Below are 12306 nucleotides of genomic sequence, written 5' to 3'. Positions count from 1 at the left end.
AGCAGAGCATTCAGGATAAGGGCAGGCGAGTCATGATGCTACTTTATGCCCCTGTACCACTTAGGAAACTTGAACGGAAACCTCCGGAGACTTTGCGCCCCACCCAAGGTTTCCGTGCGGTTCCCAGAAGTTGCAGGTGGTTGCCGGAGGTTGCAGGTAGTGGAAGCGGGTAGGGAGGCTGACAAAAACCTCAGGGAACCTCCGGGAATCGCACGGAAACCTTGGGTGGGGCACAAAGTCTCCAGAGGTTTCCGTTCAGGTTTCCTCAGTGGGACAGGGGTAAAGCACTTTTGCTAGGCTGCATTTCGAGTACTGCCATCATTTCCTTCGCCCCAGTACTAGATGGAAGTGGAGGCCTTGGAAAAGGCGCAGAGGATGTTTACCAGCATGCTACCTGAATTAGGGGTATTAACTACGAGCACAGGTTGGACAGAATCGGGTTGTTTTCTCTGTAACCGTTAACGATGAGGGGTGACCTGCTAGAAATATATAATTCAATTCAATTCAATTCAATTTATTGTCATTTGGACCCCTTGAGGTCCAAACGAAATGCCGTTTCTGCAGCCATACATTACAAACAAATAGACCCAAGACACAACATATTTTATATAAACATCCATCACATTGCTGTGATGGAAGGCCAAAAAATACCATATTCTGCCAGACAATGAGGCCAGTTCATTGGCTATATTTAAGAGGGAGTTAGATGTGGCCCTTGTGGCTAATGGGATCAGGGGGTATGGAGAGAAGGCAGGTACAGGATACTGAGTTGGATGATCAGCCATGATCATATTGAATGGCGGTGCAGGCTCTAAGGGCCGAATAGCCTACTCCTGCACCTATTTTCTATGTTTCTATATTACTCACGACCAGCCCCACCCAGTTAATTCACAGATGAAATAGGTTGGAATTGCTCAGTGAATAGTATTAGCAAGGTCTCATATAACGATTACTGTCTGTCCTCTACTACGTTTCTGCATGAGCGCGTCATTTTGTTCGTGTGTGTGGGTGTGCGCGCGCGCGGCTCTATGAACCAATTTATCATCACACCAGTTTGTAACATAACGTTCGGCAACATTTATCCCCGGTTCTTCCATAAGGTAAAATAATGAAGTTTGATTAAATACATTTGATTTTTTACTGATCAGAAATAAAAATCCAGCACATGTATTGCTCTTAAGATTGAATTATTGATTTTAGTCGAGAGCTGTATTTGAAAATGTTAGTCACGTGGGTAAACAAAACAAACCTGAATGTAATCTTTAGACCACTGTCTTTTAATGAATATTTGGGAATGCATTTAACAGATTGAATAACATTGGAGTTTCAATTCACAATGAGTTGCATCAATTGAATGACGTTTGCAAACAGCGAGACAAAGGACAATTTTACCGTAAATGCTAGTCGATAACAGAGAATATTTTTATATCAATTTTTGACAAATGAAAGACGGAGCAACAATATTTGTCAGTTTGATTAGTTGGAATCTAGAAGTTTTACAGACAGCTGGACCTGGCGATGTTTCCCTGCAGCGGGTTAGCCTGGGTCTCGTGTTTAACCACACAGGAGTAAAGCTCATGTGAGTTCCACACTGTGGCTGGCAGAGTCAGGTAACTGCTCGCACTGAACGTGTTGTCCGCCTCCTGTTGGATCCGGCTGGTCTCAACGCCATCACTCCTCGCACTGCCGTCCACGGTCCAGTCAATTTCCACAGCACCCGGATTAAACCCGTTCACCAAACACACCAGGGTGGCCGTTCCCTTTCCCGTCAATTCTTGCGCTGATGGTCCAAGCACGGACACCGCGGGGGGCTGAGGATCTATTTAAAATAGTCACAGATTAGTAGGGCTGGCAGAACAGCTTCGGTTAAAACATTATCTTTGTACAAAATATAGTTGGTATAGCATGGATTCATTCGTTCCAAGTGAGATCTCCAAACAATAACTGCTATTTATGGCAATGGGACCGAATATACGCAGCAGCGTAAAATATATTATTTCGGCAGTGTTTTGAATTGATCTCCAGAGTATTATTTTCGTTGGCTCCAGCTACAATAAAAAAAAAACAGTGTTTTACCCGACAGCCAGTTGCGGGTTTTCATTGCTGCCAAAGTTCCACTAAATTCGCTTAAAACTTTAGTTTTGTTTAAACACTTTCCCTTAATTCATCTGTTCATTTGTTAAGACCAGATACCGAAATGTCACTAATGGTTGGATTTTAGCGACAAGAATATTTTGCCGTTTTAGCCATCAATGAACAGAGTAAATTTACCGTTTTCTGGTATTTTAAATAGTCGTTGATATGATTTACATTAATGCTGAAACGTATATGTTTGTTTTCAGCTCAGATTTCCGAGGTTGAATAGCGAAACATATTCCTTTCGCTTAACGGCACAACAGCAAAATGCGTTATAAGATGTCACACGGAACAAAACTGATGTGAAGAAGGGACCCGAACCGAAAGTCACCTGTCCATGTTCACCAGAGATGCTGCCCTACCCGCTGAGTCACCCCAGAGCTTTGTGTCTTTTTTTGTAAACCAGCTCCTGCAGTTCCTTGTCCCCCCCAAAGTTATTTACCGTTCCCTTACGTTCGGTCTAATTCTTATCCAGGTTTGATAATTGTCAACTTGCCGTCAGCAAAGTAATTAAGAATAAAAAAAAGAGCTGGACAGCCGTTTCGTCTTTTCATTGCTGTTGTCAACTAATTTGTCAAAAAAGACTCGATCGTGGCCGAAAATTTAAAACATATCGGCTTTAAATACATTTTATTTTAGCTATTCAGTGTAAAAAATACAAACATCAGTCATAGCATCAAGCCCTTTGATAGAGCTACGTCTAATAATTTGCCAAAGGAAACTCGACTTTAGTCGAACGCTGAACATAGATAATAGCGTTAAAGGCTATTCCTTTGAACCATCGATTAGCGACAGAAAACCAATTACTTTTCACTGCTATATCATTAACCTAAAGACCGAATATGCAGGAAGGAACTGCAGACCCATTCATTTCCTACAGAGATGCTGCCTGTTCAGCTTGTTGTGCCTATCTTCGTTTTAAACCAACATCTGCAGTTCCCTCCTACAACCCTTTCCTTCCCTCCAGAGATGCTGCCTGTCTCGCTGCGTTACTCCAGCTTTTTGTGTCTCCCCAAAGATAGAAGGTATTTTACTTACTGCCAATACCCAGCCTCGTTCCTTTGCCGAAGATTAAAGCATCTTTCCACACAGCACAGTAGTAGTCAGCAGCGTCCCCAGACTGTAAGTTCGATATTGTCAATGTTGCAGTGTTGCCTGACACTGATCCGGAGAAACGTTCAGAAACTCCCGAGCCTCTATTAATGCTGCTGCCCGACCAATAGCGGAACAAATAACGCGGAACCGCTCCTGGAATCTGCTGGTACCAGGAAACGGTGCTAGTACTTAAACTGCCGCCAGACAGGGTACAGGCAATTTCCACGTTCTGTCCCAGAGATGTGGATTTTGAAGACGGCTGATTTAGTGAAAATTGCGCATTTATATCTGAAAAACAAACCAGAAAAAAGTAGAATATTAACAAATATCAGAGAAACAGCAGAATTGTCACAAATAGAAAGGTTTAATCGTACTCGAGATTAAATATCATGTCGGTTGAAGTAAATACTCACAAGCTGCGGAAAACGCTAACGCATAGACGAGAGAGATCCAGCAAGACATTGTAATGAATTGAGCGGAGAACGTCGGGTGAAGTGTTTCTCTCCGGGTCTCTTATGAACCGTGTGACAAGGCGTCACCTCGAGTTCCTTATCTATCCTTCAACAGTCAAATCAGAATGCGTGTTGCGCCAATCAGAAGTTGCCAGATTCTTCCTGGGTCAAATTATTTCCAAAGTAAATAAAGATTTGGTGTCGAATATTTCGCTACAATTTATTTCGGTACATTTGTACCTCGGGACGATTTAATATAGACTCAAGCACATAAGAGTCTCTGTTTAGTTTGAAAGGAGGTATTGAATTATTCCTTTTCATTTATTCTGAATCTTTTGCTGTGCAGTTGCACGGCATGCGCCTACAAATAAATTAATCGAATAACCTCATCATAATTCCTGGCGACTGTTCATTCACTCTTGAAAAATGAAGGGATGCATTCAAACAGGGACTGAAGAATCCGATCTCATGGTCTCGCACTACTGTACGCGACATGTATCTTCACCCCTTTAGTTGCACACCCACATTTTATTTGAAACTGGTAAATATTCTGGTGAAGACGCAATGTCTTTCAAAGCGCAATGTGAAGAAACAATTGTCTTCAAATGTGAAGAAACAATTGTCTTCAAAATTATTTACGAATTTGCAAATGTGGGTGTCAATGCACCGTCAAAACCGCTGTAATTCTGGAAAGCATGCTTGCTAGCAGCACACATGTTCACTGGTTTAGCACGGGCAATTGACTTAATTGAGAAAAATAATTGAGAAACATGTTTAATCGACATGTTAGTAGCTGCTGGCGAGTTTTATATATGAAAGACCTCGATGTCTGCACGTGATTGCATTGCTATGATATTAATTCTGTCCAACTTCATCTGACATATGAAATTATATTTACATGCAACCAGCGTTGCCTTATACTTGATCTAATGTACGCAGATTTTATATCGCAACCCAATCGCGCTAGTTGTCGCGGCAGCGCTCCTTTCGCTTTGTGGATTATCCCTGCAGGGTAGTAACACCGGGTGAATCAGTGCTAACGGCTATGATCAAGAATATACAGTAAAAAAAAGTCTACATTTTCAAAATATTGATTACGCTGGTAATTAATCAAAGGAGACCGGGATGTTCTACTGATGTGCCTGGACAGTTAATACTCGCATCCCATAAAAGTCCTCAGATCGATGACATGCAAACAGGTCAAGCAAAGGCATCAATGTCTCAAACATTGTTTCCGAAATTGTTCTACTCTTTGGTGAAATGCTGTCTCTGTTGGAACAGGGGAATCATTCCTGTGATACCGTGGCATGATTATGCACCATTTAACTGGCATTAACAATATTTTAGTTGAAATTATGACATCAGACTATGTTTCAGTGCGCAACCATGACACCCGTACCGAGCCCATTACCAATGTGCGTTGCCTTTGCTCAGTTATCCTCTGATCTCTACACATGAACGCTTTACATAAACTGGATACATTGGACAATTCCTCATGCAGGTAACACAACAATCAAGTAGTTGAACTACATCCAGAAGAAAGTAATCAGCTTTTTGATACTTTCCTCACTAAATATTCATCCCCTCCCAAGTAACAATATATTGCCACGATTCTCTTGGCAATACGTAAAATACATTACAATTATGCCTAGGACTCACGGACAACACCTCCGTGCCGAATCAGGATAAGAGCAAAGGGTGTGCATAGGAGCACCTCTCTTGCTAGACAAGTCACAGGAGATGTTGAGTGCGAAATACATTGCTATGCTTTGCGATTGTTGGGCCCATTTCTTGGAAATCCCTTTCTAATTGCAGGATTTGGGTCCTATCGCCAGAATACTTCAGTGATTCAAGAAGCTTACCAGTGCATACTAATCCGCATCTTGCTATCAATGTTGATTAAAATTTGGCGTATTGATGGAACTTTAGGTTTTGGAAACAAAAGGAGATTATAGGGTAATAGAATTGTTCTACTCGTCTTGTTGGAGTTTGGCAGAATATTATTTCTGCTTGATCCATAGTGTAACTCTACGTGCGAGCATTATGGTAAGAACAACGAGAGAGAGAGAGAGAGAGAGAGAGAGAGAGAGAGAGAGAGAGAGAGAGAGAGAGAGAGAGAGAGGCGTAGACAGGCAGACTGAAAGTCTCAAAAGATTAACATTTGTAATGAAATGTTGAACAGAACGGGGTTGTGACGTTCAATGAGATGAGACTGTGAGATGCTGGGATCTTCAGTAACACGCACAATGCTGGAGTAGATGGTCTCGTAAGGACATTTCGGATCGAGAACCTTCTTTAGACTCTGGAACAGGGTCTCCGCCAAAAACATAACATATCCATGCACTCCAAAGATGCTGCCCTATCTGCTGAATTACTCTAGCACTTTGACAATGAAGTAGACGTTCATCACATTAACAAATTAATGGAAGTGAAGTATTAAAGCAACCTAGATATTCTCTAAAATAAATAAGATTACGTATTTAAATATAGTTTTATCGTTTTACGCAGGGAAGATGTACATTGCATAGAAGCCACAGCTGAAGAATAACGGGGTTAATGACTAACAAACATTCACTTCAGTGTGGAATGTTTCCTGTAAGCGAAGCGCGCTTCCAAATTGCTCGGTTGGAGCAAAACTGCACACATTGTGATGACCCAGCTAGGGGCAGCGTTACCAGGGCAGCCTGGTCGAGAAGCAATCTGTTCGCGTTGGTTATCCCGGAGATTATGTAGCAGTGCAATTTCAGGTAAAGATGAAAGGACAGAAGACTGTGATCCTTAATACGTTAAATATAGGGATGTGATGTGGACTCTGTAATCGTTAAGGACCACCTTCTCTGGAATTGATGCAGTCCTTTTGGCGAAGATACAGCTGCAACCCACTAGGACTCCATTCCAGAATTTACTTCTTACAATGTTACTGAAATCGGCCTTCTTGCAATTCGGAAACCTGATTTCGGGACTATTCTTATTCATTCCAATACATTCTTAACGGGTAAAATGCAATGGTTTTGTACCCACAAAATATCAGCCCACTGATGCTTCATCCTCTTACCTGGCCACTTATTTTCAGTGGGTCTCGCACTGGCACAGAAAGCACTCCTAGATATTCTTTTATCCACCACGTCCATGCCTTTCACAGGCCTGTGATCACAAATGATATTAGAGGTATTTTGCCGACGTGGTATTTCTTTGGCTGCTTTAGATCAAATTTGACGAGAATAAGCGTCATAGTAGGATATTTGGAAACGTGAATTTTATTGAATATTAAAACTATCACATGCGTTTGTGCCGAAGTGCTCAAGCAACTTGGCAGGCAACGTACGTCTAATGTATTGGAATACTTTGAAGATTAACGTGCAATTTCCAAAGAAGGAAAATGATGCATGTACTAGAGGTCACATGCTATCGTGAAGCGAAGGCTAGCTTCATGAAACAGAGAGTAGGCAGAATTGGGTCTGGTTCTGATTTGTAAGGACTACCACTGTCGTGTTGCAAGTAAGGGTGTGTACCCTCAACCTCAGCTTCAGTTTCCTTACAATATTTTTAAAAACTGTCATATGATCTGATCTCTGATGTAGCAACACAGTTATATTCCTTTATTAATACAATTCATTGTTCTGTTGATTTGGTTTTTTTTGCCACAAAGAATTCGACCATCGCTTCAGTTGTGTTCCACATTAAGTCACTATAGTCCAGAATATAGTTCTTTTCAGAGTTATGCTTATCTGAATATTGGTTAATCTTCTCTATCGTTAATAAACTTTATTTCGGACTCAAGGTCCAGACAAACGACAACATTACATAAAAATACATTGCACCTAAAAATACATATAAAATCTGAGTATATCACATAAACACATCATAAATTATATATTGAAAAAAACACAATACATGATTTAAAATCCAGAATAGAAAAGAACAATGTCCCACCACGAGACAGCGATACCAGTGTCTCCGTAGCGTGTAGTGCTAAACCTCATATTTGACAAGGCATCGTTAATTACATTTTTAGAGTCGTTTATCCGGCAAATGAATTTATACATATGATTTCTTAGGATAGAAACATAGAAACATAGAAACATAGAAAATGGGTGCAGGAGTAGGCCATTCGGCCCTTCGAGCCTGCACCACCATTCAATATGATCATGGCGGATCATCCAACTCAGTATCCTGTACCTGCCTTCTCTCCATACCCCCTGATACCTTTAGCCACAAGGGCCACATCTAACTCCCTCTTAAATATACCCAATGAACTGGCCTCAACTACCTTCTGTGGCAGAGAATTCCACAGATTCACCACTCTCTGTGTGAATTATTTTTTCTCATCTCGGTCCTAAAAGATTTCCCCCTTATCCTTAAACTGTGACCCCTTGTTCTGGACTTCCCCAACATCATGAACAATCTTCCTGCATCTAGCCTGTCCAACCCCTTAAGAATTTTCTAAGTTTCTATAAGATCCCCCCTCAATCTTCTAAATTCTAGCGTGTACAAGCCGAGTCTATCCAGTCTTTCTTCATTTGAAAGTCCTGCCATCCAGGAATCAGTCTGGTGAACCTTCTCTGTACTCCCTCTATGGCAAGAATGTATTTCCTCAGATTAGGAGACCAAAACTGTACGCAATACTCCAGGTGTGGTCTCACCAAGACCCTGTACAACTGTAGTAGAACCTCCCTGCTGTTATACTCAAATTCATTTGCTATGAATGCTAACATACCATTTGCTTTCTTCACTGCCTGCTGCACCTGCATGCCTACTTTCAATGACTGGTGTACCATGACACCCAGGTCTCGTTGCATCTCCTCTTTTCCTAATCGGCCACCATTCAGTTAAAAGTCTACTTTCCTGGTTTAGCCACCAAAGTGGATAACCTCACATTTATCCACATTATACTACACCTGCCATGCATTTGCGCACTCACCCAACCTATCCAAGTCACCTTGCAGCCTCCTAGCATCCTCCTCACAGCTAACACTGCCCCCAGCTTCGTGTCATCTGCAAACTTGGAGATGTTGCATTCAATTCCCTCATCCAGATCATTAATATATATTGTAAATAGCTGGGGTCCCAGCACTGAGCCTTGCGGTACCCCACTAGTCACTGTCAGCCATTCTGAAAATGACCGGTTTACTCCTACTCTTTGGTTCCTGTCTGCCAGCCAGTTCTCTGTATCTGGACTTCCAGAAGGCTTTCGACAAGGTCCCACATAAGAGATTAGTATACAAACTTAAAGCACACGGCATTGGGGGTTCAGTATTGATGTGGATAGAGAACTGGCTGGCAAACAGGAAGCAAAGAGTTGGAGTAAACGGGTCCTTTTCACATTGGCAGGCAGTGACTAGTGGGGTACCGCAAGGCTCAGTGCTGGGACCCCAGCTATTTACAATATACATTAATGATCTGGATGAGGGAATTGAAGGCAATATCTCCAAGTTTGCGGATGACACTAAGCTGGGGGGCAGTGTTAGCTGTGAGGAGGATGCTAGGAGACTGCAAGGTGACTTGGATAGGCTGGGTGAGTGGGCAAATGTTTGGCAGATGCAGTATAATGTGGATATATTTGAGGTTATCCATTTTGGTGGCAAAAACAGGAAAGCAGACTATTATCTAAATGGTGGCCGACTAGGAAAAGGGGAGATGCAGCGAGACCTAGGTGTCATGGTACACCAGTCATTGAAAGTGGGCATGCAGGTGCAGCAGGCAGTGAAGAAAGCGAATGGTATGTTAGGTTTCATAGCAAAAGGGTTTGAGTATAGGAGCAGGGAGGTTCTACTGCAGTTGTACAGGGTCTTGGTGAGACCACACCTGGAGTATTACGTACAGTTTTGGTCTCCAAATCTGAGGAAGGACATTATTGCCATAGAGGGAGTGCAGAGAAGGTTCACCAGACTGATTCCTGGGATGTCAGGACTGTCTTGTGAAGAAAGACTGGATAGACTTGGTTTATACTCTCTAGAATTTAGGAGATTGAGAGGGGATCTTATAGAAACTTACAAAATTCTTAAGTGGTTGGACAGGCTAGATGCAGGAAGATTGCTCCCGGTGTTGGGGAAGTCCAGGACAAGGGGTCACAGCTTAAGGATAAGGGGGAAATCCTTTAAAACCGAGATGAGAAGAACTTTTTTCACACAGAGAGTGGTGAATCTCTGGAACTCTCTGCCACAGAGGGTAGTCGAGGCCAGTTCATTGGCTATATTTAAGAGGGAGTTAGATGTGGCCCTTGTGGCTAAGGGGATCAGAGGGTATGGAGAGAAGGCAGGTACGGGATACTGAGTTGGATGATCAGCCATGATCATATTGAATGGCGGTGCAGGCTCGAAGGGCCGAATTGCCTACTCCTGCACCTAATTTCTATGTTTCTATGTTTCTATCCACATCAATACTGAACCCCCAATACCGTGTGCTTTACGTTTGCATACTAATCTCTTATTGGGACCTTGTCGAAAGCCTTCTGAAAGTCCAGATATAACACATCCACTGGTTCTCCCTTATCCACTCTACTAGTTACATCCTCGAAAAATTCTATAAGATTCGTCAGACATGATTTACCTTTCATAAATCCATGCTGACTTTGTCCAATGAATTCACCACTTTCCAAATGTGCTGCTATCCCATCTTTAATAACTGACTCCAGAATTTCCCCCACCACCGATAATAGACTAACTGGTCTGTAATTCCCCGTTTTCTCTCTCCCTTTTAAAAAAAGTGGGATTTCATTAGCTACCCTCCAGTCCTCAGGAACTACTCGAGAATCTGAAGAGTTTGGAAAAATTATCACTAATGCATCCACTATTTCTGCGGCTACTTCCTTATGTACTCTGGGATGCAATTTATCTGGCCCTGGGGATTTATCATCCTTTAATCCATTCAATTTACCTAACACTACTTCCCGGCTAATCTGGATTTCACTCAGTTCCTCCATCTCATTTAACCCCCAATCCCTTGCTATTTCCGGCAGATTATTTATGTATTCCTTAGTGAAGACAGAACCAAAGTAGCTATTCAATTGGTCTGCCATGTCCTTGTTCCCCATGATCAATTCGCCTGTTTCTGACTGCAAGGGACCTACATTTGTTTTAACTAATATTTTCCTCTTCACATATCTATAAAACCTTTTGCAGTCAGTTTTTATGTTTCCTGCAAGTTTTCTTTCATAATCTATTTTCCCTTTCCTAATTAAGCTTTTTGTCCTCCTCTGCTGGACTCTGAATTCCTCCCAGTCCTTTGGTAGGCTGCTTTTTCTGGCTAATTTGTGCGCTTCATCTTTTGTTTTGATACTATCCCTGATTTCCATTGTTATCCACGGATGCACTACCTTCCCTGATTTATTATTTTGCCAAACTGGGATGAACAATTGTTGTAGTTCATCCATGCAGTTTTTAAATGCCTCCCATTGCATATCTACCGTCAACCTTTTAAAAATCAATTTCCAGTCTATCTTGGCCAATTCACGTCTCATACTCTCAAAGTCACCTTTCTTTAAGTTCAGGACCCTTGTTTCTGAATTAACAATGTCACTCTCCATCCTAATGAAGAACTCAACCATATTATGGTCACTCTTGCCCAAGGGGCCAGGCACAACAACACTGCTAACTAACCCTTCCTCATTCAAGATGGCGGCGCTGGCTTAACAGCTGCGGCCCACCTGCAGTCCGTCTGTTTTTTTTCTTTCGTTTTGTTCCTTGTCATATTTTAGTTAATTTTGTTTTATTAAGTTGTGTATGTGTGTGGGTGGGGTGGGAGAAACATGCTTTGGTCTCTTCCTTCGGGGGATGCGACTTTTTCTTCGGTCGTATTCCCCGTCTCCGTCTGCGCCGAGGCCTAATGGAGTAATGGCGGAGCTGGCGGCATCGGCGCTGTAGCAGCGGCAGCAGCGGCGGAGACCCGACTCGGCATCGAAGCTGTGGCGGCGGCGGCAGCAGCAGCGGCGGCAGCAGCAGCGGCAGCGGAGACCCGACTCGGCCCAGAAGCTGTGGCGGCAGCAGCAGCGGCAGCGGAGACCCGACTCGGCCCCGAAGCTGTAGCGGCGGCAGCAGCAGCGGAGACCCGACTCGGTCCTGGAGCTGTGGCGGCGGCAGCGGCAGCGGCTGCGGTAGCGGAGACCCGACTCGGCCCCGAAGCTGTGGCGGAGGCGGCGGAGACCTGACTCGGCCCCGAAGCTGTGGCGGAGGCAGCGGCAGCGGAGACCCGACTCGGCCCTGGAGCTGTGGCGGCGGCAGCGTCTGCAGCAGCGGCAGCAGCGGTAGCGGAGACCCGACTCGGCCCCGAAGCTGTGGCGGAGGTAGCGGCAGCGGATACCCGAATCGGCCTCGGAGCTGTGGCGGAGGCAGCGACCACCCGCGGAGAACAAAGAGGGAAGAGACAGAGACTTTACGATTTTGCCTTCCACCACAATGAGGAGGTGTTTGGTGAACTCACTGTGGTGGATGTTAAATTTGTGTTGATTGTGTGTTTTGTCATTTTTTAAATTATATGTATGACTGCAGGGAAACAAAATTTCGTTCAGACCGATAGGTCTGAATGACAATAAACGAATCTAATCTAATTACTCAATACCCAGTCTAGAATAGCCTGCTCTCTCGTTGGTTCAGAAAACTATCCCGCATACATTCCAATAAATCCT

General features: G+C 43.4%; 1 protein-coding gene across 1 annotated transcript; it reads right to left on the bottom strand.

Annotated features, from left to right (window-relative positions):
• Positions 1-1266: 1266 nt before the first annotated feature.
• Positions 1267-3757, bottom strand: LOC116987486 (immunoglobulin lambda-1 light chain-like). Its single transcript, XM_033043550.1, has 3 exons — positions 3645-3757; positions 3175-3519; positions 1267-1819 (listed from the first exon to the last, which is right to left on the bottom strand). Exons 1-3 carry the CDS (start codon positions 3691-3693, stop codon positions 1497-1499), a joined length of 717 nt encoding a protein of 238 aa, XP_032899441.1. The 5' UTR covers positions 3694-3757; the 3' UTR covers positions 1267-1496.
• Positions 3758-12306: the final 8549 nt, after the last annotated feature.

This window comes from Amblyraja radiata, chromosome 25 (assembly GCF_010909765.2).
Source record: "Amblyraja radiata isolate CabotCenter1 chromosome 25, sAmbRad1.1.pri, whole genome shotgun sequence".
NCBI lineage: Eukaryota > Metazoa > Chordata > Chondrichthyes > Rajiformes > Rajidae > Amblyraja > Amblyraja radiata.
This window is presented reverse-complemented; position numbering and strand designations above follow the sequence as displayed.

Coding starts and splice junctions, on each gene's coding strand:
- LOC116987486 (XM_033043550.1), bottom strand. CDS start 3,693: ATGTCTTGCTGGATCTCTCTCGTCTATGCGTTAGCGTTTTCCGCAGCT. Junction 3,520..3,644: donor GTTAGCGTTTTCCGCAGCTT/GTGAGTATTTAC, acceptor TTTGTTTTTCAG/ATATAAATGCGCAATTTTCA. Junction 1,820..3,174: donor AACGAGGCTGGGTATTGGCA/GTAAGTAAAATA, acceptor TATTTTAAATAG/ATCCTCAGCCCCCCGCGGTG.